Source organism: Canis lupus, chromosome 13, assembly GCF_011100685.1.
Source record: "Canis lupus familiaris isolate Mischka breed German Shepherd chromosome 13, alternate assembly UU_Cfam_GSD_1.0, whole genome shotgun sequence".
Lineage (NCBI taxonomy): Eukaryota > Metazoa > Chordata > Mammalia > Carnivora > Canidae > Canis > Canis lupus.
The window spans coordinates 44,567,417-44,594,734 of NC_049234.1; the positions used below are offsets into that span (position 1 = coordinate 44,567,417).

General features: G+C 41.4%; 1 protein-coding gene and 1 long non-coding RNA gene across 3 annotated transcripts; one reads left to right on the forward strand and one right to left on the reverse strand.

Moving 5' to 3' along the window:
- Positions 1-1,179: 1,179 nt before the first annotated feature.
- LOC111098469 lies at positions 1,180-2,745 on the reverse strand. 2 transcript variants are annotated; one of them, XR_005369006.1, is made up of 2 exons: positions 2,598-2,745; positions 1,180-1,413 (listed from the first exon to the last, which is right to left on the reverse strand). It is a non-coding gene; the product is annotated as an uncharacterized LOC111098469 (long non-coding RNA). The 2 variants fall into 2 exon arrangements; XR_005369007.1 differs by lacking the exon at positions 2,598-2,745 and adding an exon at positions 1,490-2,015.
- Positions 2,387-25,718, forward strand: NIPAL1 (NIPA like domain containing 1). The gene is made up of 6 exons (XM_038556031.1): positions 2,387-2,517; positions 12,326-12,592; positions 17,145-17,201; positions 19,375-19,465; positions 20,984-21,144; positions 21,899-25,718. The coding sequence occupies exons 1-6, from the start codon at positions 2,472-2,474 to the stop codon at positions 22,516-22,518; spliced, it is 1,242 nt and encodes a 413-aa protein (XP_038411959.1). The 5' UTR covers positions 2,387-2,471; the 3' UTR covers positions 22,519-25,718.
- Positions 25,719-27,318: the final 1,600 nt, after the last annotated feature.

Here is a 27,318-nt window from a genome sequence, read left to right on the forward strand (position 1 = left end):
AAGAATACATCATCATAATAATAGCAGAAGCCAATGAAATTTTTAAAAATCCGTAAAGAAAATTAATAAAAGTAAGAGTTGGTTCTTAGAATAATTAATAAAATTGAAAATCTCCTAGGGGCTGAACTGGCTCAGTAGATAGAACATGTGACTCTTGATCTTAGGGTTTTAAGTTTGAGACTCACACTGGGTACAGAGATTACTTAAAAATAAAATCTTTAAAGAAAATTTAAAAATTATTGAAAATCTTCTAAATAGACTTGGAAGAGTCTCCAAATTGAGAAAAAAATAAGGGATCACAAATTCTCAGCCTTAGACTTGGCCCAGCCCACCAGTGGGCCAGTTGGGGATTTTTCAATGTCTTTTTTTTGGGGGGGGTGGGGGTTACATAAACACCATGCTTTTTCTTGGGAATAAAAATTCCCCAAATTAATGTCACTCAACACAGTCTATGGTGCTGTAATAGCATAATATGCAAAATCATCTAGAAATAGGCCATATAGGGATCCCTGGGTGGCGCAGCGGTTTGGCGCCTGCCTTTGGCCCAGGGCGCGATCCTGGAGATCCGGGATCGAATCCCACATCAGGCTCCCAGTGCATGGAGCCTGCTTCTCTCTCTGCCTCTCTCTCTCGCTCTCTCTCTGTGACTATCATAAATGAATAAAAAATTAAAAAAAAAAAAAGAAATAGGCCATATAAAGTTCTGCTAGGCAACATTTAAACTGAGAAAACAAGGATCCTAAATCAGTTTAAGTATTTTTTCCTGAGTGTTTTTCTCCTTATTTTCAGAAATGAAAAACAAGAATTACAGCAAAGTGCCTCCTACCTAAAATAGACCCAAGTAAGAAACTGGAATTCAATTCTTAGAAGAAATGATCTGGGTGGTACGTTTTTAGTGTTGTTGTTTTTGTTTTGTTTAAAAAAAAATGCAATCAGCAAATGGGTTAAGAGCATTAGTTAGCATCCCAGCTCCACCACTTGCCAGCGAGGTGTCCATAAACAAGTTAATTTTTATGCGCCTCTCTTTCCTTATCTCTAAAGTAGGGATTAATATTCGTATTGTATCAATCCATAATGATGATTCAAAAAGCAAATATTTATAAGTGCTTAGAATAGTGCTTGCTCACATAAATGCTCTATCACTGCTAAATCATAAATAATATTTTAGATCACATTTACTATCATCAACAATCATTTTTAATAAAGACAAAACTTTCAAGCTTGATGTTCAAACAAAACGTTTAAATAGAAATCCAAGTTTTAAGGCTTATTATCCAAATTTGGCATAAATCTCCCTCCCTTCCAACTTTCACCCATTCTCCCCATGCTATTTCTTCCCCATCAAGCCATCCACATGCAAAAGTGTGTGCCTTGTTTTGTTGAACTGACTGTTCTTAACTCTTCTTCATCAGCCTAGGAACAAGAAAAGCAAGATTGAGGCCGCTGCTATGAAACTCTTAGGTAATAAAGTTAATAGCACTGTTTATACCTAGAGCAAAGGCAAGGTGAGCCGAGGAGAGACTTTTTTCTCCTTTGTTGAAGTCCCAGAGCACAGAGGCACCTCCTTCCTGCCAGGAAGGTTTTAGCAGGAATGATACCCATTTCGCTTTGCATAAGGACCTACTGCTTAAACTAACTAGTTGGTTAAGTTACTTAACCTTCCCTTTGCCTCTGATCCCTCATCTGCAAAAAGTAGCCATTTATAGACTAGATTGTGAGATTTAGGGTTAATACAAAGTGCCTACGTATGCATGGCAAGGCAAGAATACCAGAAATGTTAGCTATTACTGCTTTGTGGGAATAAGCCGTTTGAACTTGAGCATTGCCTCTGCTTTAGGATTTATTGCAAATAACTGCATGACTTCAAAAAAGGGAGTGCGGGGAGGTGTTGGGGGACGAGTTTGAAGCTGAGGGATCGCGGGGAGAATCTGATTGCAACAGGCGTGCAAAATCTGTTAAAAATAATAATAATCAATATTAGCATGGTACCCAGAGCAGAAAGCCAAAGGCCAGCCACGTACCTAACGTCCGCAGCAGGGCCTCGGCAAAACTTTTTTGGACCGCGGGAGAAGCTAGAAAGGGGCCGGGGCCCAGCCGGGGCCGCCCTAGAGGGAGGGAGAGTTGGCCCCGGGACCTCCGCGGCCCCAGCGCGTCTCCAGCCGGCCCCGCCCCCGCAGCCCTGCAGCCCCGCCCCGGCGCCCGGCCCCACCTCCCAGCCTCGGCCTCGGGGGCGGGGCTAGCGCGGAGGCCACACCCCATTGGCTGAGGCTGCCCGGGGGCGGGGCCAGCGCGCCCCAGTCGGGGCCCCTGCAGCTCCGCCCCCTCGCGGGGCCGCCGGCGGAGCAGCCCCGGGAGGAGGAGGCGGAGGAGGCGGAGGAGGCGGAGGAGGCGGAGGAGGCGGAGGAGGCGGAGGAGGCGGAGGAGGCGCAGGAGGAGGGAGCGTCCGCTGGGAGAAGCCCCGACTGGGGGCCATGGGGGGACAGGTGAGGCTGCCGCCTGGAGAGCCCTGCCGAGAGGGTGAGTGTCTGCCCCGAGCCCGGGGAGCCTGCATCTGGGTGGCGATGAGCCCGCGCGGGGCGGGGGGGGCGTCCCGGTACCTGCAGGGAAGGGAACGACTCCCCCGACTCCCCCGACTCCCCCGACTCGTAGCGCATCACCCGGCGGTGCCCACACGCAGGTGCCCCGCGCCAACCAGACCGACTTCCGCGGCTCCCGCTCTGGCCCAGGGGGTGGACCCTTCTAAGTGACAGCGTGCTGAGTGTCAGACGGGGAGACATCAGGGTGCTGAGGCGGATCCCCGAGACACGCCTGCCAAGGACGCTGGCTCCGGCCCCCCGCCCCCCGCCCCCCGCGGCGAGAAGTCACCGGCCGGCAGAGCGCGAGCCCCGGGGTCGGGGGGGGGGACGGTTCCCGGGGAGGGGCGTGGGACCCGCATCCCTCCTGCGCCTCCAGACGCAAACCTTTGCCGCCCTGCTGGCCTAGCGTCTGACTCGCCGCGGGGTCACTTCTTGGCTCCTTAGGACGAGGGACCAAGCGGCGGGGGGACGGGGGATGGGGACGGGGGAGGAGGACGGGGACGGGGGATGGGCACTGGGGAGGAGGACGGGGGATGGGGACGGGGGACGCGGGAGGAGGACGGGGGATGGGGACGGGGAATGGGGGACGGGGGATGGGGACGGGGGAGGGGTTCGGGGGAGGAGCAGGTCCGTTCCTGCCCGCGCGGCCGCGGCCGGGTCCTGAGAACTCGCTGGGCGAGGCCACCTGCCCTGCGCCAGGTGTTTACAACCCAGGCGGACTTTCTGGAGTCCCAGGGCAGAAGGCGCGCGGGGGCCAGAAGGAGCAGGGGCGGGAACCCCTGGGAGCCAGGAAGGGTGTGTCTCAGCCGAGGTGACAGTTTTCGCCGAGCCCGGGCGGGGGCGGATCTCAGATTTACCTGGTGCAGGACCAGGAGCGGGAGGGGTGAGGGGCGTGGCGAGAATGCCTTTCCCGAGTTGCTGGCAACTTCCCGGGTTTCCTCCCATCTTGGGCTTCTCCAGATTGTTCTTTAAAAAAAAAAAAAAAAAGATTTTATTTATTTGTTCATAAGAGATACATAGAGAGAGAGAGAGGCAGAGACCCAGGCAGAGGAGGGAGAAGCAGGCTCCGCGCAGGGAGCACCACGCGGGACTCGATCCCGCGTCTCCGCGGTCACGCCCTGGGCTGCAGGCGGCGCTAGACCGCTGGGCCACCCGGGCTGCCCCAATTGTTCTTTGATGCCTAAAAAAAAAAAGGAGGCCGGAGAGTTGGGGGGCGGGGTGGCAGTGACCTAGTCAAAACTTTGGCAGCAAGGGCGGTGCGGGGGGTGGTGGGGGACACAGGGAGAAAATGCCTGGACAATTCAGGTGCCGCTCAAAAGCTGAGGTTTGGGAACTGGTTACTAAAGCGGCTGGATCTGGAATTATTTCCTAGATAGGTTGCATGACCTTTGTCTAAATAATTCCTAAAGCAGCAAGTCAGACTGTGGTAGCCGTCCACCCTGTTTACCCAGGGATCTGTAAGTAAGGAGGCTTTGTGAATTACACTCGCTTATTCCAACTTCAGTGTTTTTCCTGCTTTACTCAATGCATTTAGTTCCAACAAGGTATACTCAGGCTCAGTGCTTAATACCTGTGATTAATTATAATTAATTGTGTGGGAAAGACAGTCCTTATCAACAGTGGGAAGAGATTAGGCTTTGGCATCGATCTCAGCTATGACTTAACCTTGGGCCTTCATCGAGATATGGGAGTAATTTGTACAGTTGTCAAATGACATGAAGCACATAGTTCAGAGCTTGACGTGGAATAAAGCCTCGATTTTTTCATTTATTTGTTCAGATGACAGGAGTCTATGTGCCAGGCACTGACGTGCGTGCGGCTGTGGAGGGATCCTCAAGATAGTCTAGGCCTAGGCTCTAGTAAGCTTCCCATGCAGAAAGAAAGAGAGAGAAAGCATGAGCGGGGGGTGGAGGGAGCAGAGGGAGAGGTAGAAGCAGATCCTCACTAAGTGAGAAGCCCCACAAGGGGGCTGGATCCCACAACCCCATGATCATGACCTGAGCCAAAGAGAGATGCTTAACCGACTGAGCGCTGCTCCCCCCCCCCCCCCCCACCGCCCAGGCACTCCAAAAGTCTGTTTCTTGGTGTATCTCTCTTCTCTTTTTACCTCCTTTGCTTGTTTGTTTTGTTGCTTAAATTCTACATATGAGTGAAACCATATGCTATTTGCCTTTCTGCAACTGACTTATTTTGCTTAGCATTATGCTCTCTAGATCCATCTATGTCATTGGAAATGGCAAGATTGCATTCTTTGTTACGGGTGAGTAATATCCCATATATATACACACACACATATATGTATACTATATATATATATATATATATATATATATATATATATATATATGCTCCATTTCTATCCATTCATCAATCAGTGGTCACTCATGCTGCTTCCATAATTTGGCTATTGTAAATAATGCTGCTATAAATATAGGGGTGTCTGTTTCCCTTTGAATTAGTGTATTTATATACTGGATTGTAGGGTAGCTCTATTTTTTACATTTTGAGGAACTTCCGTACTGTGTTCCACAGTGGCTGCACCAGTTTGCATTCCCACCAACAGCGCAAGAGGGTTCCCCTTTCTCCACATCCTGGCCAACACCTGTTGTTTCTTACGTTGTTGATTTTAGCCATTCTGACAGGCGTGTTATCTCGTAGTTTTGATTTGGATTTCCCTGATGATAAGTGATAATGAACGTCTTTTCATGTGTCTGCTGATGATCTCGATGTCCTCTTCAGAGAAATGTCTGTTCATGTCTTCTGCCTGTTTTTAACTGGATTATTTGTTTTGCAGGTGTTGAGTTTTATAAGTTCTTATCTATTTTATCTTTAACAATTGAATAACTTTAGTGATATTCAGGTTGTAAAGTATGAAAAGAGCAGCAGTTTATGTAGGAAGTCTGATGGTCAGCAGTCCTAGAATACTTGGCTTCCAAACATGTTGATAGTGGTAAGACCTTGTTTATTTATTTTTTAAGATTTATTTGTTTGAGAGAGAGACTGCAAGTGCCGGCAGGGAGAGGCAACGGGAGAAGGAGAGAGAGAGAATCCTCAAGCAGACTAGGCTTTGAGTGTGGAGCCTGACAGGGGGCTCAGTACTAGGACCCTGAGATCATGACCTGAGCTAAAATCAACAGTCGGTTGTTTAGCCAACTGAGCCACCCAGGTGCCTCAGGAAGTGACATTTTAAAGTGAGACTCATGGGACACCTGGGTGGCTCAGTATGTTAAGCATCTGCCTTTAGTTCAGGTCATGATCCTAGGGTCCTGGGATCGAGCCCCACTTTGGGTTCCCTGCTCACTGGGGAGCCTCCTTTCCCTCTCCCTCTGCCGTTCCTCCTGCTTGTGCTCTCTGGCTCACGCGCGCACGCTCTCTCTCTCTCTCTCTCTTAAATAAGTAAAATCTTTAAAAATAAATAAATAGAGACTCAATGAGGAGGGGTTAGCTCTGCCTGCAACAACCAAGGCTTTGAGGTGAGAAGGAATTTGGCCTATGAAAGGAACAGGGCAAATTAAAAAAAGAAAAACCCACAATTGTAGGGAATGTGGTTAGAGAGATACTTGGAGGCAGGATTCTGTAGGCCCTTTTTGATTGTAGTGGAGGTTTTAGATTTTTCCTAAATGAGAAGGGAAGCCATTGTAAAATTTTAGAGGGAGAAATGACAAGATTGGACCTACTAATCTAAAGATTCATTTCACCTGATCTTGCCTCCTGCTATACTTTGACCTCATCTCAGGCTATCACCCCAGTCAGCCTCAAGCACATTCTTGCCTCAGGGTTTTTGTTATACATAGCAGTGAGTTTGTCCATTTAATTAAAAAAAATTCTTTTATGCTACTTTTACTGCTTTCCATGGCACTCAACGTTTTATATAGTTATTAGTTCACTTGTTTATTTTGTTCCCCTCATTAGAATAAATATGAGAGCAGGAATTCTATTTTATTTACCATTGTATTCCCAGTTTCTAGAAAATGCCAGACAGTGCATACTCAATAATGGTTGAACTAGTGAGTAAGAAGACAGCTAATGTTATTTCAGAGAATGAGTGAGAAAGAGGTATCAATATGATGTCAGAGGTGAGCAAGCTTCAGCGCATGGAAAGCTTTTATTTATTTATTTATTTTTCATGGAAAGCTTTTAAAGAGGCCAGGATTAGTTTAGATTTTCTTATCATTGCAATGAAAAGAAACTAAGCAGAGGAGTGACATAATCTGATTCACACTGGCTGATGTTTGGAGAATACATTTCAGGAGATGTAAAGAGAGTCATTGATTTTTTTCCCTATGCTAATGGGAATAGGCAGGTGTATCAGTCAGCTATAGCTACGTAATACACAGCCCCCAACTCAGTAGCTGAAAACAATCATATATTCTTGCCTATGAGTCTGTAGGTCAGCTGGTGGTTGAATGATCTAGCCTGGGTTCACCTGGGTGTCTCTGCATCGGGCTCCTTCGTGTGGGGTGAGCTTGGATCTGCTCCATGTGTTTCATTCTGGAGCTCAGGCTGAAGGGGCAGCAGCTCCTTAGGGAAGCTCTATTCCTGAGCTAGACAGAGGCACAAGAGAGTAAATATAAGTACATAAGTGCATGTGAAGCCTGTCCTCCTATCACCTCTGTGGCTGTCCCATTGGCCACCAACTCACTTTCAGCCTTGACATCAGGGGAAAGAATAGTCTGCCCACATCAGGAGGGGTAAGGGAGTAACTATTTGCTGAATAACAAATTAAACAAAAACGTAAAATAGATGATGAGACAATGGTTTCCTCAAACTGGAAATATCTTGCAGTGGTTAAAAATGCAAGTTTATGCCATCATTGACTTCTTAGGAGTCAGCTTTCCTACCGTATGTAATAAACTGAAAAAAAATTATTATTCTCTCTCTATAGGCAAATCGTACTTGAAAAAAATTATTCAAAGTATTTCATCTTTGTATAAACATTAGTAATGACTTTTAACTGACTTTATTTGTACTTTATGTTTTTACCTTTCTGACATAAAAAGAATACTGGCCTGGGAATTGGGTTGCTGCTTGGCTGTGATTTTGACAATTATAGGGCTTTGGCAAGTCACTTAATATCTTGGCATCAGTTTCTTTAAAACGTCTTTCAACTACAAGTGCCCATGAGTTTAAATCTGGTGTATCAGCAACATTTATGAGCCACTGGGATTGTAAGTAAATTACTCTGGGAACAGAGATAGCACATGATCAAATCACAGAATTATAGAAGGCATCAATGGAATCACTGAGTCAAACTCCCTTATTTCAGAGATGAGGAAACTGAAATCAAGAAGAAATATTCAACTTGTCCATGATTATAGATAGTAACAGAGCTCAAGGTGAGGCAAGGCCTTTTATATGGACGATATGTATTAAGTTCAAACGAAGCTACTGTTTTTATGGAGTCAAAAACTGTCAAGTATCATTAGTGCATGTGTTTCATCATAACGAAGAATGTTAGCAGTGCTCCTTGTGAGAATAAGAACATCGTACATTACTCAGATATCCACCAATTGTAAAATAGGAAAATCAGTTGTGAGATCATCATCCAGTGGAGCTCTGTAGAACAGTGGGCAAAAACAAATCCTACAGCCACATGCATCAACAGTGATAAATCTCAAAAACAAGCAAGCCCCCCCCCCAAAGAATACATACTGTATAATTTACATTTTATAAAGTGCAGGAGCAAAACTAAACAATTATTTAAAGATATAGCCATAAAAGGGAAATCATTTTTTTTTAAGAAAAGGGATCTTATGCAGGAAATCAGGATAGTTATTACTTCTGAAAGGTAATATTTTATTTCTTAAACTAGGTGGTTGACACATTGGTGTATATTGAATTATGTTTCTTTATAACTGACACATACTTCCTAAATATTAATTACTCAATATTTTTTTAATTACTCAATATTTAGAAAAACTAATAATAACTATACCAAAGAAGTCATACTTGCTCCCTGGTGGCAGGAGTATAAGTTGGGACAGCCACTTGGAGGGCTATTATAGTGTCTATTAAAATAAAATATAGTGAATGTAAAAATATATATATAATGAATGTAATAGTAATAGATTTTCTCTATGTTGAATAAAGTTTAAACTCCCTGGATAATAACTTTGCTTACTAGAATCTTAAGAAGCCAACTCCACTATCTCCCGATTCCTCTGAAACCCTGTGCACACATTCTACTTCACCCATCGGTTTGTATCTGGCCTCCCATTCCACGGCCCCAACCCATCCTTGTCTCCCCCACTCCCTCCTTCAGTCACATCTGCTGTAGCACCACTCCTCAACAGTCACCCAGAACATAAAACAATTTAAGTTCTAAGGTCAAAAACTTGATACAATTTTTATTATTTTTCCTGCCATAAAACTTACAGCATTAATAGCTACTGTTTGCAATAGGAACTTACAAAATCCAACAAAGATTATTTGCTTTCCCTTATCACCCTCTGCCCCCACACCCCCTGAAAGGTTGGAAATAGTTTGCTATGTCAACAGCCTAGAAAGAATATTGTTCCACTGGAATGAGACCTTCCCACACTGTTTTCAGAGATGGAGTTTTGGAATGGTTATGTTAAATACATAATAAGTAACACCAGTGCAGTCATGGAATTCACTAGCAGGTCAAGTCAGATGTTTTCTCAGGAATGAATGTAATGGAAATTCTTACTATGAAAATCCATTCTTGGGTTTAGATGAGCTGGACAGTGACAGGAACACGATTGCTAAGGGCTGGCTTATTTGAAAATTTGCAGCAATTCTTATTAAAACAACCTGCCTGGAGATCCCTCAATGTTACTGAATATCCCTAAAGTCACATAATTCTCCTTGGAATATTTAGAAGTTTTGACTTAGAGTTTCTTCTGTACCTTTGAAACAAAGTTGATTCATTTTCAATTTATCGAAATAAGTGAAATAATAATCATGAAAAGCTTGAATTCAATTATTTTACCTTTTTAGGGACCTGAACTTTATCATTGTTTCTTAACTTTGTAAGTGGTAAATTCAGATAACTGCATAATATTTTGCCAGGGAGGCATAGGTCCAGTTACCAAAACTTTGTCCCTAAGATATCATTTGATCAAACTATCTTTTGTTGATCATATGCCTTCTTAGGATTTTTGAGATGTAAAACTAATTTTTTTCATTGCATTCTAAAATTGGAGTTGATTCATTATTCTTTGCCTTTTTTGTTTAGAATAATTCAGAGTGGGAAAATGTGCTTTTTCAAAGAAAAAATAAAACTAAAAAGAAAAAGAAAAAAATGAATTAATGTAACACGTATGTTAATTATACTTGAAATAAAATAATGGGACACCCAGGTAGTGCAGTTGGTTGAGCATCCAACAATTGATTTTGGCTCAGGTCATGATCTCAGGATCATGAGATTGAGCCTTGTGTTGGGCTTCATGCTGAGCTCGGAGTCTGCTTGAGAGTCTCTCTTCCTCTCTCTCTGCCCCTCCCACTCATGCTTTCTCTCTCTGTAAAATAAGTAAACAAATCTTTAAAAATAGAAAAGTAAAGGAAATGGATATTGGGACTTCATCAAGATAAAAAGCTTTTTGTACATCAAAGGAAACAGTTGATAAAGCCAAAAGAAAACCTACAGAATAGAAGAAGATATTTGCAAATGTTTTATCAGATAAAGGGCTAGTATCCAGATCTATAAAGCACTTATCAAGCTCAACCCCCCCAAAAACAAATAATCCAGTCAAGAAATGGGCAGAAGACATGAATAGACACTTCTCCAAAGAAGACATACAAATGGCCAACAGATACGTGAAAAAATGCTCAGCATCAGGGAAATATAGATCAAAACCAGAATGAGATACCACCTCAGACCAGTGAGAATGGCTAAAATTAGCAAGTCAGGAAGCAACAAATGTTGGAGAGGATGCAAAGAAAGGGGAACCCTCTTACACTATTGGTGGGAATACAAACTGGTGCAGCCACTGTGGAAAACAGTATGGCCATTCCCCAAAGAGTTAAAAATAAATACCCTATGACCTAGCAATTGCACTACAAGGTATTTATCTAAATGATACAAATGTAGTGATCTGAAGGGTCACCTGCACCCCAATGTTCATAGCAGCAATGTCCACAGTAGCCAGACTATGGAAGGAGCCCAGATGTCCATCAACAGATGAATGGGTAAAGAAGATGTGGTGTCTATATATATACAAAAGAATATTACTCAGCCATTAAGAAAAATGAAATCTTACCATTGGCAACAACATTAATAGAACCAGAAAGTATTTGCTAAGTGAAATAAGTCAAACAGAAAGACAATTATCATATGATCTCACTCATATGTGGAGTTTAAGAAACAAAACAAAGGATCATAGGGGAAGGGAGGGAAAAATGAAATAAGACAAAACCAGAGAGAGAGACAATCCATAAGAGACTCTTAGCTATAGGAAACAAACTGGGGGTTGCTGGAGGGGAGGTAGAGGGAGGGATGGAGTAATTGGGTGATGGGCTTTAAGGAGGGCACTCCATGAAATGAGCACTGGGTGTTATATGCAACTGATGCGTCACTAAACTCTATCTCCAGAACCCATGATACACTATATGTTAATTAATTGAATTTAAACAAAACTTTAAAAAATAAAAGGGGAAGAAAAAAGTTGAGAAGAGGGTCAGAAAATCTAGTCACAATATCACCTTGTTGACAGCTACCTTTTCAAGTGGAGAACAGATTTAAAAGTTCCTTATATTGTCTACAGTGGGTTCATTTTGCGTTTTAGGGGTTTAGATGTAAAATTCCAAGGCCTTTATAATAATGGGTCTGGTTCAGTAGATTTATATGTTTATTTGAGTCTTGGTCTAAGAAAAGCCTACCGATGTTTAATTCTTTTTTTTTTTTTTTCTTTTTACTGGATTTTATTTTGTTTAGAAGGCAGATTTGGAAAGCTAAAAAAATCATTCTTTTCAGGGAAAGTGGTACGGAAACCAAACCCACTTTTTTTCCCCAAACCCCCTTTTAAACACATCTTCTGAAATGCACTATCACCCCACCAGATGGGTTAGCTAAATCTTCTGTTACATGCCCACCGGTGGATTGCCATGCCTGGCCCTACACTCAGGCATCACGAACACTACTTTCCTGGAGCTGTGCAGATCATGTGAAGGCCGGAGGTGGGTCTCGGGGGCTGTGATGAATTAGCTGAGCCCACTTCAGGTGTAGACAGCTACATGCTACTCTTGCTACTCTCATACGTTGCTGTTTTGCTGGAACAAAGAGTCAAGCAAGTAAGGCCAGATTCTCCAATTTATAAGAGGAAGGGAGACTTTCAGGTGAAATCTCTCATTTTGAAATGATGACAACTGAACAATTTCTCAAACGCTTTTAAGAACCTGTGTGAGGGGATCCCTGGGTGGCTCAGCGGTTTGGGGCCTGCCTTTGGCCCAGGGCGTGATCCTGGAGTCCCGGGATCAAGTCCCATGTCAGGCTCCCGGCATGGGGCCTGCTTCTCCCTCCTCCTGTGTCTCTGCCTCTTTCTCTCTCTCTCTGTGTCTATCATAAATAAAAATAAATAAATAAATCTTTAAAAAAAAAAAAAAAAGAACCTGTGTGAACCAAACTGGACATGTCCACAGGCGTGTGGACCGCTGGCTGAGAACTTTCCTCCACGTGGTTAAGCGGTGTCAGTACTGTCCACTCAGGTTTCTTTCTTGCAGAAAAGGAGTACATTCAGTGTATCTTTCTTTTGTGTTTGTTGATGTTTCCTTCTTTCCCTTTTTTCCAGGCTACGTGCTGTCTCTGGTCTGCCCCAACTCCTCCCAGGCCTGGTGTGAGATCACCAATGTGTCACAGCCGGTGGCTTCTCCCATCCTCTACGAGGACCTGAACTCCAGCATAAGCAACTTGGGCATTTCTGCAAAAGTAGAAAACAAGTACAGTCTGTATGTAGGCCTGGGGCTGGCAGTAAGTTCCAGTATTTTTATTGGCTCCAGCTTCATACTGAAAAAGAAGGGCCTTTTGCAACTGGCCAAGAAGGGCGTTACCAGAGCCGGTAAGAAACGGATGCAACTAGCCAAGTCAGGCCTCGGCAGCAACTGCACAAATAATCCTGTTGTGAGACCTCAGTGCTACCGTAATAATGCTTTACTGTCTCTCTCTCAGGCCTGTCTCTGTGCTTAGCAAATCTGCCCTGCAGCTTCCAGGATTGAGCCAGCTGGGGCTCCTTTCGGGTGAAACTGAAGTTCCTGTTTCCAGAGGTTTAGAGTGTGGTATGAGTTCTTCTTTCATAGCTTTTGCGTGCAGTTTTCAGTGTTCAAGGTCAGACGCTGCCTTCCTGCTTAAAACGTCGGTGGCTTTTCTTTGCACTCAGAATAAAACCCTAACAGCCTTCAACAGTCTGTGCAGCATGGCCCTTGCAACCTCTCCAGCTGTGTCCTCTGCTACCCTCCCTGTTACCTACTTTTCTGTGGTTCCTGGAGTAGACTGAGTTCTTTGTCGCCTCAAGGTCCTTTCCCTTTGTCTGGAACTCTCTTCTCCCTGCCTTCCTTTGGCTAACTCATCCTTCAGACTTCAGCTTAGGTATCATCACCTTCGCTGGTCTTCCTCTCTGGGGAGGTGCCCCTCACCACCATCCCCGTTACTCTCTATCATGGCTCTAGGGGTTTCCTTCATGGTACCCGAAATAACCTGTCACTGTACATTTATTATTTGTTTATTGATAGTAGATGCACAAGAGCAAGAACCTTTTCCATGGGACCCAATAAATATTTCTTAAATCAATAAATGGATAGCAATAGAATTAGGTTGCTATTTATAGTGACAGTTCACATGCTGCTGAGTAACTCAGTTTGACTCCCTTTCATTAACCATGAATTTCTACTCATTCTTTTTTTTCCATTTTATTAATGTATAGTCATAAATATTTCACATGTTTATCATATACAATTTGAGGAGCTTGGACATAAGGACATACCCATGATACCATCACCATAATCAAGATAATAAACATATATAACCTCTAAAAGTTTCCTTATCTCCCTTTTTTATTTTTTGTTCATCAGAATACTTAACATGAGGGCTACTCTCCTGTATTTTTTTCTCTTTCAGACATTTCTTTTTATTTACAGCTTATGTTCAATGCAAATCAATTGTATAACATGAAACATGAGAAGTTACAATGAATCAAAGCATGAATACACAAACACAATATACAATCCAAGATAGATATCCAGCATCCAGGTGTGAAACAAAACAGAATGTTCATTCACACACACAGTAGCTTGACATCTCTCCATAGGGTTGTTTTGGTGTAGGTTCCTAAGGTGGGAAAAAAATGACTTTGGCTATCAAGACCACTGTGGCCATATTAGATATTAGAACATCTAAGCATCAGTGCATGACCATGTAAACAAAAGTCCTTACTGTGTCTATTTTTTTTTAAAGATTTTATTTATTTATTCATGAAAGACACAGAGAGAGGCAGAGACACCGGCAGAGGGAGAAGCAGTCCCCCTCCCCCCACCCCGCCCCACCGTCCCATGCGGTACTCGATCCCAGGATCCCAGGATCATGACCGGAGCCAAAGGCAGATGCTCAACCACTGAGCCACCCAAGCACCCCCAGTGTCTATTTTTTAAAAAGCTTTCTGTGCATCAAGGCAAACATTCAAGAATAGTTAAGAGATGATTTCTTTAAACGTGGCTTAAGAAGTATGGACGTGTAAAGTTCCACCTTGAAAATGAGAATAGATTTTATCTTACCTAGATATAAAGGATGGGATGTGAACAGATTCATCAGTTTTCATTTGGTTCGTTAAATCCCTAAGGCCATGAAACAGGTAATACAAAAATCTTCCATGATTGTATTTATATGCACATTAGAAGGAACTTCCAGGTGTCACTGTAAATCTTCAGTGCGTTGTTTCCACAGTCCCACCTTAATGCATATGTATTCCAGATAAAGGTTTACTTTGTTAAGCTCTCACTGTTTCTTGGGAACTGAACTCTTTCCTCTGAGATTCTGTTCATTCTTTTCAAGAATATCATAAAAGAGCTAAGTATTATTCAAAGGTTCATATAGAAAAATGACTACAAGTTGCAAACAAATGTATAAAAGTACTATTGGAGGAGATTTGCACTATCAGAAATAAAACATACTATAATGCTATCTTAATTGAAACAGTTTGGTACTGGCACTAAAAAAGATAAACAAAATAGTGAAAGACAATTGCCAAGTATATATAACAATTTAATATGCAATTTTTGAAAGCGGCATTTCAATCCACTGGAGAAAGGATGGATTATTCAATCACAAGTGTTAAGACAATTGGCAAAAATTAGAGGAAAAAAATGTAAAGAGTTCTACTTCTTACCATTCAGGAACTTAAAATGAAATGATTTTTCTCAAAAAAACTAAAAGAAGGTCTTTCTAAGCATTCAGATAAAGGAAGAATCTATTCTGTATAAAGGAAGAGACTATCTGGATTGATAAAAAAAAAAATCCTACATGGAAACACCTTAACTGAAACCAAAAAGCAAATGACATATGATATATATGGGGGGGGGGGTGTTTCCAAAATATATGACAAAGGATATTAAGACCCACAGCACAGCATATAAAGAGTGACCATAGTTGATAAGAAAAAGATTAGTACCCTAAGATAAAACAGGCAAATACATAAACAAGAAACCCACAAAATAAGAAATACAAGTGGCCAATAAACATATATAAATAATTGTTATTTTACTAGTACCAAAAAGACATACCGTCATATAACAATGAGCTCCTGGGGTTGTTGTCTACTATTTTTTTCTTTTTTTTCCTTTTTTCTTTTTCTTTTTCTTTTCTTTTTTTTTTTTTTAGGGAAAGTGAGGGCAGGGACAGAGGGAGAGAGAGAGAATCTTAAGCAGGCTTCACACCCAGCACAGAGCCGATCATGATCCTGAGATCGTGACCCCAGCTGAAATCAGGAGTCAGATGCTTGTACGCTTAACCAGCTCAGCCACTCAGGCACCCCTGTAGCCTACCATTTTCATAAAGTTTTGCTTTTTCTTTAAAAGGCCCTATATTGGTAAGGGACTTTGGGAAATAATTCGCCTTCCCAAACATTGCTGAAGGCAGTATAAATGGGTACAAACTTTCCTAAGAGCAATATGGTAAAGCTTAAAAATGTCAATGTCTTATAACCTACTAATTCCACTTCTGGAAATTTATCTTAAGATGTGAACAAGGATGCCACCTATAGTTACACACCAGAATATTTATTTAAGGTTTTTATATAACGAGAACAAATGTAGACAGTGTGCATGTGTGTGTATGTGTGTAGCTGCACACAGGTTAAGTAAATAATGATATACTAGATTTTGAAATAACATTCAACCATTAAGGACATGAGAAACTATTTATGATACATCAAGTTTTTTAAAGACAGATTGTGAAATTGTAATACTCATACTCCATTTTAATCATTTGCACATTCTGTAAGAAGAAAATCCTAAATAAACACTTTGCAAGATAATCTTCACCGCTAATACATCCTGTTTAGTTTAATTATAACAAAATCAGAGAGGTCAAATACATAGGATTGAGTGTATTAAAATTGGTGAGAAAATTCCATTTCCTATGGCAAACATAACAATGACTTTAGGTCACAGATTACAGTCCAGAGAATATAACTCTTTAAATACCTCAGGAAACCTTTTTGCCTTTTTGTCCTTGTCAGTGGATTAGAGAGAAACTCAATTTCATAATGCCAACCAAGGTAAGGAATAAGGAGAGTCCAGCTGGCTAAAGCTGGTTATTCTCTGGTTGACTATCCAAAATCTCAAGAGCTCTTATGTCAACTATCTTCTTCTTCCCTTTGAGGTCCTCATTAGGTACCGATATAATTTACAATTTATGGGTTTCTGTATTTAATTTTAACTGTAGCTGAAATAAAGTATGATATTCTGTGTCCACACCTGTGGCTGGCATAAATATGGTAAGCCTAGTGATTAAATAAAATTTTCTTGCAAATGAAAAAACTTAACTTTCTGTAGAAAGCAGTCCAAGATCTTTAGAAATGGCCAAGTAAGTAAGCTGAAGACTAGCTTTACTGAGTTGGCCTTAATGTGGGGTCTGAATGGCGTGTCTCTCGATCAGATGGGGCCCCCAGATGTGGGGCAATGATAGGGTGGAAGCCAATGGTGTGGGAGGTGAAAGGATCCACCTGAAGCAGAACAAAGGAGACAGAAGTTTATTAAATACATCTCAAGGGAGCAGCGGGCAGGACAGCAGAGGAGAGGCTGTCTGCCATGAGGTAGTGGGGGGCGGGGAGAGGGCCTGTTTTTAAGGGGGGAAGATGAGAAGATATGGGGACGTGTGGAATTCTCTCGTTTTTGGTTAACTGTGCTTAGTTGTAAGTAGCCCAATGGTCACGTGGGGCCTGTGGATGTCCTGAGGTGGGTCACCTGATGGGCCTTTTCAGGCTCAACACTGCCTGAAAGTGGCTCCACATTTAAGTATTGGCTTCTCCAACCATATTCCACGCCCTCTCCTAGTGATCAGTTTTGCGAGCATTCTCCCTCCAGTTTAGAACTTAATTGTAATTTTTATTATTTTCTTAGGACAAGGTGGACATTCTTACCTCAAGGAATGGCTCTGGTGGGCAGGATTACTCTCAAGTAAGTCCTTACTGGTGAGAATAGCGTGTGCTTGGAAAATTGATACATAAATCACCCTGGATTGTTCAAGATTGATTATCTTCCTAGGAAGGATGGCATGAAAGTCTAGAAATTTTTGTGTGGGTATAATATCTTACATATAAAATAAGTCATATATTTTTAGAATTAATTCCTCCTCTTTTCTTGCTGCACCTCCATGTTCTCGACACTGCCTTGGAATGCAAGGGGAAAAGTTAACATTTAAAATATCTTATCACCCACTTCTCCTTCGGTCTTCCTCCCCAGAGCAATTGAGGAAAATGCCTTCTTCCCACATTTCCCTGCTCTTAATTCGAATCTGTGACTATTCTTGCTGCATGTCTTCTGAGGAATGGTACATTTTCCTGGTCAGGACCAAAACATGGGTATATTAAAGTCCCCTCTGGCTGCTTAGCTCCGAACAAATGGAGAGAAGATGAAGGTTGTCAGCGCTCCCTCCTCCCAGACTTGCCCTGAGGACTATATGAGACTGTTGGATGGAGACCACTCTATGAATGCTCAGATGGCGTGCAAAGGGAAGACAGTGTTCTCTCTCTCCCAGGCATTTTTGCAGATTTCTGTCTCCTCCCCTAACTCCCCTGATTTTTCTTAAATCCCAAAGACAGGAGCTCATAAACTATAGTTTAACCTCACCACCCACTACCTGACTCCCTCTGCAGCATGAAGCCTTCCGACTCTCATTGATTCCCACACCAACTGAAACAGTTCAGGACTTGTGTGGTCCTCTTGTGCAACAGAATTGGATGACTTTAATGTTAGAATCTAAAAAGATGATAAATAAAAATATTTAGATTTAAACCTGTATAGCCCTTTCAGTTGTTTAGGTGTTTTCTGTTTTCTTACTTCATCGGAATAAAAATTGACAGGGAATGTACTGAGAAGATTCCCGATAGATATTTTGGATGATTTCTTTTTTCTCCTTTTCTCTCTCTCCTTCTTGTGTCTCCCCACCCTCTACCCGCACAATAGGATGAAGATCTAAGGAGAATGTTATGTGGCTCCATTTACAGTTTTATTCTCATCATGTACAAAGTTCATGCTAGTATTGAAGCGAGAAATAGCAGAAGTCTACGACATTAGAGATTTTGCCTAGTGACAAACATACAGCACTTCAATCCTGAAATTAATATTTTCCTGGAAAGCTGTCTGTAGAGATAAAAATATAAATAATATCAAGTATTCAAGATAGGTTCATATTTGAAGAAAATTGCCATGACTCGTCTTAGAAGAGCAGTCTCCCAATTGTTCTGTTCTGGAATCTTCTATCTGTTTCATGATATTTTCCCTAAACCTGAGTACTCCTGCAGATTTGGCCGGGGGAGAGGGAAGGCTGGGGAGCATAGCAACCAGAGGGAAAAAGAAAAAATATTCTGGTGTCTTTTATCTGTCCCAGAAGCTCTCTCTACAATGTTAGTGTCTTCTTGGCATAGGTTGCCCTCATGAAATACTACATTCTGTGGGCAAATGTACAGTTGTGACCCATAAGAATAATTTAGCTCCAAGACAAGAGTCCTGTCCTTGGAGTTTCCCTCTAGAAATCATCTCACCAAAGTCTAGAGTTCCTCAGAAAAGACAAAGATCGCAGGAGCTCATCCTTATGACTTTAAAACAGCCCTTTGGATCTCCTTGATACTTCTAAGCACATTAAGGTGCTTCTGGATCATCTACAGTTCAGAGGCGCTCGGCTGCCTGGGCCTGTGGTAGGCATTTCTGGCTATCCCCTGCCAGGTCAGTAGATCTGTGCAAAGCATTCTAATTTGCCAGCAGGTATGCTTGAGCAAATAGAATAGTTCTTTGCTTAGGCCCAAACTACCTCTAATTAGATTCTGTAGAAGTGACCAAATACGGTTTTGGTTGCGACATAACTAAATCTCTACTAGAAGTCACTTACAGCGTGTATTCATCTGTCACCCCTTTTTGCATCAGCTGAGTTCCTATCACCAGGTAATCACCGTTTAGCTACATCCCTTAGTGCCAATCCTCCCCTACCCTCCATGACAAACAACGTCAAATGGTTCCTTTTAGTGGCCCCGTCAGTATCTTTGGAACAGAAGTCCACCACTTTGCCTATGTCATTCATTTTTCTTTCCTGACAAGTCCATCTCTCACATGACTACCATGGCTTGCTTTCCAGTGGGAGCCGGAGAAGCGGCGAATTTTGCAGCTTATGCTTTTGCACCTGCCACCTTGGTCACCCCGCTGGGGGCTCTGAGTGTGCTCATAAGGTACGTGAGAAAAGAGCTCGGCTTCTGCAGAGATGTCAGGGCCATGATGAATTTAAACCACAAGAAATACGTTGCTGAGCGTATCTCAAAATATCATGCAACTCATTTGAGAAGACACAAGAAAGAGCGGTAGGAGCGGGGAATAAATTGTGTCATTGTTATTTAGAAAACCTGTGAGAGTGGTCCTGGCTTCCTGCTAACATAAAGTAATCATGTGTTATGTTTGTGTTTATTCAACTAAGTCTAGTGGGTTTTTCTCTCTCTCATCTGAACACATGACCACAGTCCATTCAGTCCTTTCTGTCGTCATAGTGGTTAACGACCATAGTGATCAGAGGACTTTGAAAAGCATAGTGTTTGGGTTAAATTTCAACTTTCACTTAAAGTCTTTCATTATTTGCTGGATAGTTATGTTTGGAGACCTTTTCGTTTCTTTTAGCCCTGGAAACAGGAATAATTTTCATATTCATAGAGTGCAGATCCCATTTTTTTTAGTTGTCTTTATTATGATCCCAAATGAATGTGTTCAATGGGCACATGAACGCTTAGAACTGAGCGACTGTGTTATTCATTGTGTTTTTCTATCTCTTTTGTCTTCATTCATTATCCACCTGTAGTAGAAAGCCTATGACCAGGCCAACCGTCTTCACCTTCTTTGTAGGACTCTTGTGAGAAATAAATGAGTCAGCACACCTAGAACACTAGGTTCCACTAGCATAGCACTATGCGTGGAACCAGAACTCTTAGTAATAGCGGTGTTTTGGCTGAGGCTAGTGTCCTTACAAGTGGCCACATGAGGATGACTCTAAGAAGGTCCCAGGTAATGGACCACGGTCTCAGGTGCACATTGGCATAGGTAATACCCTGGTGGGAGTGCCAGGGCATCAAGGGAAGGAGGCTGGTGTGCGGGAGCCACAGCAAACCTATTTGGAAGAACAGCAGGATAGCATAGTCTGGAGTCCATGGTGGTGCCAACAGAACTTCCTGGGGCCATGGCACAGTAGTGGGGACTATTGGATAAATGTAGGTATCAGGGCAGTAGCAGCTGGTAAGGAAATACTTCAATATTTTGACAACCTGCATGGTAGTGCCTTACATACTAGCTAAAGATCAGCCCTGAGCAGAGTGACTCTTCTTTAGACATGTATCTTCCTTTGAAGCTTTCATGAACACACAGATTCTCAGTCATGCCAGTAAGATGTAAAAGATCTTCCATTTTGCTTGGGTTTATGGGAGAAGATGGGGAAACTGGAAGTTAATTGAGTGGGACCTCTCTTGGGAAGATGCCATGGGTACAGAATGTCTGTTAAAACTCTTTTGATAGAAAAGCAATTAAGCAGATTTAATTGACCATTTCTGAGTATTAAGACTAATTAGGTTTTTCAGCATCCTGGGGCATATTCCGATCAGTTGATTGGCAACTGGGGTAGAGTGGCCAGTACCACAGTGTGACTTCCGAGCTGCTATGGAATCCAATGTTGATTAAATAAGAGTGATTTTATTTTCTTCTCCCAACAGTGCAATATTGTCTTCCTACTTTTTAAATGAGCACTTGAACATTCATGGGAAAATAGGCTGCATACTAAGTATATTGGGGTCAACTGTGATGGTTATCCATGCCCCACAAGAAGAGGAAGTCACTTCTTTGCATGAAATGGAAATGAAATTGAGAGACCCAGGTCTGTGATTCAACCAAAAGAAACACTCTGATTCTATTCCACTTTCTCTCCTCATCAAATGAATTTGTAATAATACTGTAAAAAGCTCTCTTCAGGCCCTGTTGTGGGTTGTGAGATGCAGTAAGGTTTGACTGGATTACAAGTCTTGTGTAAAGGTGACACACAACTTAGCATTCTATCCATGCGCGTCCTCTACACAATAAAAGGAGATGGGACTAAGAGAGGCAAAAGCATGTACTCCAACCCAAACTTTGGCCACTTTCCCCCTCTGAAAATAAAGTCATTCAGGGACACCTGGGTAGCTCAGTGGTTGAGCATCTGCCTTTGGCTCAGGTGGTGATCCCAGGGTCCTGGGATCCACCTGATCGGGTCCACATCAGGTTCCTCATGGGAAGCCTGCTTCTCCCTCTGCCTGTGTCTCTGCCTCTCTCTCTCTCTGGATCTCTCATAAATAAATAAATAAATAAATAAATAAATAAATAAATAAATAAATAAATAAAATCTTAAAAAAAAAGTCATTCGGATGATACCTGCCACGGTGTTATCTGTGAAATTCAAATGATATGTTTGTGAAAGTCCATTGTAAAATACAGAGAGCCATGCAGTAAAATGTTGTTTTGTTTTTGTTGTTCTAATTTAATCTCACTTCCCTTCCTGAAACACCTACGCTTCTAAACTCATGACTAACAAGATTTCTCAAAGATAGGATCCTATTAGCATTTTCTGAAGTCTAATTCTTTTCTCTTCCAAACAGGATTTATTTCCTTTGCTGTGATCATAACTGTGATCTCGTTAGTGCTGATTTTGATCGTGGCTCCCAAGAAGGGACAGACCAATATATTGGTCTACATTTCAATCTGTTCATTGATTGGAGCATTTTCAGTTTCTTCTGTCAAGGGCCTGGGAATTGCCATTAAGGAACTATTGGAATGGAAGCCAATTTACAAGCATCCTCTGGTCTTTGTTTTGCTGGCCGTACTTGTGCTTTCGGTGATGACACAGATTAACTATCTCAACAAGGCACTGGACACCTTTAATACAGCTCTTGTGACTCCCATTTATTACGTATTTTTCACATCCATGGTAGTAACTTGCTCTGTCATCTTATTCCAAGAATGGTACGGCATGAAAGCCGGAGATATCATCGGGACCCTGAGTGGATTCTTCACCATTATCAATGGCATCTTCCTTCTACATGCTTTTAAACACACTGACATTACCTGGAGTGACCTGACATCCACTACTCAGAAAGAAGTCCTTTCTCTGAATGGTAATGAAGACAAATATGTCTTACTAGAGAACACAGAATGTTCTACCCCAGGATTCAGTGATGACATTACCTTGTTTAGTAGGACTGATGATCAAAGTCTCTAGAAACCTTGAATTTGAACCAATATAAGATACTTGGAGAGAACAAGGAATATCTGATTTCTTGAAGAAATATTAGGAGAGCTGGCATTTTTAAAGTTCTAACTAATAATCTAGATGTGAACCCCCACCCCTACCCCCAAAAATGCCTTCCTTTTTGGCCATCAAATTTCAAAATCAAGGTTTGGATCCTTCTCCAGAAGACCTCTACTGTTTCGCATGTCTACAAACCTGAAATATTCCCTAAGCACAAAAGAAGTTAAAGAGTTACAGGAGTCTCTGAGTAATCTCTTCTGGTCATAATATTTTAGCCTCTGCCAGGTGGCTCTTCATTTCTTTGGCTGCTATTCTTAGTAATTCATAGATAAACTTAACTGTGTGCTGATAAATAGAGCATCAACCATCATTCTCTGATGAGTCATCGTCTCAAATTATTAAAACTGAGAAGTGAGATTATTGATGCTTCCCCCCCACCTTCTATAATGTCCTTCTTTCTAAACTAGATAGCTAAAGAGTAGATAGAGCATTAAAAAAAAAAATTAGGCCTGCCTTGGAAATCTGCTCCTTGGTGGACTAGAATGTGCAGGACACACAGCCCATGAAGGACTTATGAATTGTAATTTATTGCCATATGAGAAAAGTTTATTACCAATTCAAAAGAAAAGAGTGGAGGAGGGAGAGAAATAGTTAAATGAAACACAGTGGGGTTTTTTTGTTGTTTTCACAAAAACAAAGGCAAATGGATTACATTCAAGGCTTCTTTTAACTCAGACCTGAGCAATGTAAGACAAAATTGAGTTTCTGGAGAAGTCCAAGTGATTTCATGTTTGGAGTTCCTTATATTCACTTTGTCCCTTTCTCTGTTACACCAAAGGCCATTTTTCCTGTTGACAGAGAGACTTTTGTAAAAATAACTGGCACATTACTTTAAGATTATATTGTACACTTCAATTTTTCTCAAATGTCTAATCCCCAAAGGGTTAAGTTTTTCACAGACTGTTTGGAAACAATTAGAAAAATCTTTGCCAAAACCTGAATGAGTTATCATAATTGTTCTCTTGGAATTTGGCACTTTTCACGTTTATTAAGGAAATTCTAGTTAGTCACTAACCGTTTTAAAATTATACATATCCTACCACAATAAGTGGCAGATTGTCTTTTTCTGTTGAATTTCATCCTGACTATATTCTCCATATGTTTTATTGATAAGCATTTTGGGAGAATAGGAAGGAACGTTTACTTCCTAGAATACAAAATATTGAGGCCTCAGGGAATGCTACAGGAAAATAGCTTTCACATATAATTTTACCGTCTCCAAGTGCAGCAGGAATAACATTGTTGGCGGGCTTTAATGTTTGTGGACACTTACCACTCACTGATTTCATGAGAAAGAAATTACATATTTCCAGGCCAAACTTATTTCTGTTAAAACAAAAATCCTAGCCAAAAAGTTACAACATTAAGGCAAAAACAAAAACAAAAAACTCTTCAAGTTGATTTAATGTTTCTGTTCCAATATAAGATGTTATTAGTTTTGCTTGTTTGTAATCTAGCTCAAGTCCATTCCAGGTAATAATAGTAAATTCTATTATCAAGAATCCTGTTAAACTGACCTTAGCATTTCCCAGTTCTGTTGAGCTCTGACTGATGTTCCCAGGGATGTCCTGAGATGACCGTGAAGTTGCAAAGGGCTGTCAACGTCTCTTCCAGCACAGCTCGGTGTTGAGTGCACTTCAGTGCGTTCTCATTTTTGAAAATTGATAATCCATGAAAGATACATGGGTTGATACCTCAGGTCAAGTATGTGTTTACTCTGCTGATTGCCGTTTCACTTTAATTGTATATCAGATATATAAGCTATGAACTCAAGTTTGTAGGAAAAGTGTTTTTGGAAAAGGTAGTGTTTAAAAATGATAGGAATTCTTTTAAGTTTTTTTTTTTTTCTATTGAAAACTTTTACTGATTCCTCCAGGACACTTTCATAGTGAGGAAATTAATGGCATCCAACCTGAGACTGTGGTGGTTCTCCACTCCAGGGAGATCCAGTGTCAGGTATTTCTTAAATGTCACCTATTACAAAGCTTTGCCCTTGGTATATTGAGCCCAGGCTAAAGGTTCGTGGAACACAAGAACTCATGTGTATCCTGGATTGGAAAATGAACCAGTGTTGACATATATGCCCAGGAGAAAGGCTGAGAAAGATTTAACAAGTTGAAACATGTTAGAGAAACAATGAAATATTTTTAAAAATCTAAAAATCCCTACTGGGTATATGCATTGAAAAGCCAAAGTGTTATCGTAAATCTAAAACTCATAATAAAAATAAATAAATAAATAAAACAATAATTTTTCCCAAATAGGAAGATATTATCTAAGGAGGAAGAAAATGCTGGATCCCTGTATTCAGACTATGTTAGTCTTAACTCACATAGATACGTCTTTATCTCACATAGATATCTTAAGATTTATTATGTGAATATCTGCATATGGGCTATTAGGGGTTACAAAGCTGTCTTCACACAGCCAGATTGAAAGCTTTCCCTAATTCTGTGAATATCATGGTTTTATTTTAATTTTCAACATTAGGTCAATGGTCATAATTTTATTCTTAGGTCAATGGTCACTTTTAGTTCAGATTGCAGAGAATGTTCTTAAAAGTCTTTAGATTTAGCAGCATGCAATTAACACCTTTAAGAGTACTAAATGACATACATGGAAGGTATCCTGTATCATGCTTGATGTGTGAGGCACTTAATAGAATTTAGTTCTCTTTGAATCAACATTTTGATTCTTATAGTCTTATTACTAGATAAACACCGTTAGTCGCCAATTTTCATACAGTCTTCATCTTAAGTCGTGTCACATTAGCTTGTTTTAAATAATCCAGGAGAATATGAACTCCATCATTGTAACTGTCTCAACACCAAAACAAAATGAATCCAACAAAAATATTTTTCCTTACAGCCCATAAAACTGAACTGAAAATGCAATTGTCACCTTCTAACAAAACTTTGTGGAAACGTGATTTGTAGGAATACATATGAAGATACGTACTTAAGAACACTTGACTGTTTTGAATAAACTCTATAGTCTTGCAATTTTCTATTTTTCAAATGTTTATACGTACTGTTCATTTTTAAAGGTTTATGAATTTTAAATAAATGTTTCTGTATTTTTTATTTGCAATAAAATGTGGTTTAATTATGCTTGTTGGAGTTCAAGGTTTCATTTATTGAAGTTAAGTATATGTAATGGCAAAAATATCCCCATTCAGATTTGAGATTCTTTTTAAGTTTTGAGGTTAAAAAAATAATCTGCACTTAGGTTAATTTTGCTGTCATTTTCCTTGAAATAGAAATCTGTCTTTTAGAAGGAGATTCTCTACAAAACCATTTCCTGTCTAATTGATTTGGCACCTGAACCAAAGGTAGGAGAAACGGTCTTATCTTTACATGATTATATTGAACAAGACAGGTGTTCAAAGCAGTCAGTATAACGAGATCTCTCAGTTCAGAAATTTAAAAGGAGAAAGCGTTATAAAACTACTTGGCACCATTGCATTCATATTAAAGTCATATTTGCAAACTCAGCAAATTGAAGAAGCAGAGGAAGAGGGAGAAGGCATTATAAAAATATTTGGTAGCATTGCATTACTTTAAAATTTACATTTACAAACCCTCAGTGAATTTCCCTCTAGCCCCACCCTAGGGAACGGACCCCCCCCACCCCCCCCCCCGGGGGGTGGTGTGTGGCTGGCTCAGTCCCAAGAACATGAGACTCTTGATCTCTATGCTGTGAGTTTGGACCCTGGGTTGGGGGTAGAGTTTACTCAAAAAAAAAAAAAAAAAAAAAACACCTTCACGTATGGACCACATCACTATGACTTTATCAATTTTCCCTATTTTGATTTGAGCTCATGTTTAAGAACAACTCTCTCAGTTGTTTCTATGGAAATGAATGGTCTGGGGTACAAAAGTCCTCTTTCTTACGGTCTCCCATGCTCCCTCTGTCCCACCATGGTATAAATAAAGAAGTAACACGCAATTCCTTAAATCACACAGTTCCTTAGGGCCAGAATGAGGACCAAAATGCAGGCTTGCCAACACCTCGACCAACTCCATCTACTGAATGTAAGCATCTCTAAGGAGGGCCTGCTGGAGTTGGCTGTGTAGAAACACTGCTCTCAGCAAAGGGTTCATCAAATGTTCATCAAACATTTCAGTACCTGGCTTCGGTGTACAGGAAGCCTCTCAGAGGTAAGCAGAGGTAAAAGAGTCTTAAATGTTATGTATTCCACCGGCCAACGTATTTTTCTCAACTGAAAGCTCTGATTGGTTGCAAAAAACAACAGAAAGCCTTTTGCGAGAGTTGGCGGCCTGAACCACCCTTTTACCCCTTCAGCTACAAATCATGAAAGACCTCGCTTCTGGAGGGAAAAGTGCATCCCTGTAAATGCCACGTGTATGGGAGAAAACCTTTGAGTGGGAAGGCAGTTTAGTTTCCATCTGTAGAACTGCCCCTGTGGCCCAGGGGAGAGTAGGGCCTCTGCAGGCCAAGCTCTCCCAGTCCTTGAAGACAAGTGTCACACCAGCTGTCTGTACTGGGGCACTCGGAAGACCCCGTCCTCCCTGCCACCCAGGCAGGAGTAGATCCCAGCAACTACTTGACTAGGGAGAAGCCGATGCACAGGGTTGGCAGCAGAGGTAACGGAGCCGCGCTCTGACTGCCGTGTCCCTAGAATCCGCTCCCATTTTCTGCTTCTGTGATCCAGCCAGGAACTCCTGAGTGCCAGTAAACAGCACCCAC

Coding starts and splice junctions, on each gene's coding strand:
- NIPAL1 (XM_038556031.1), top strand. CDS start 2,472: ATGGGGGGACAGGTGAGGCTGCCGCCTGGAGAGCCCTGCCGAGAGG. Junction 19,466..20,983: donor GCTCTGAGTGTGCTCATAAG/GTACGTGAGAAA, acceptor TTCTCCCAACAG/TGCAATATTGTCTTCCTACT. Junction 21,145..21,898: donor AATGAAATTGAGAGACCCAG/GTCTGTGATTCA, acceptor TCTTCCAAACAG/GATTTATTTCCTTTGCTGTG.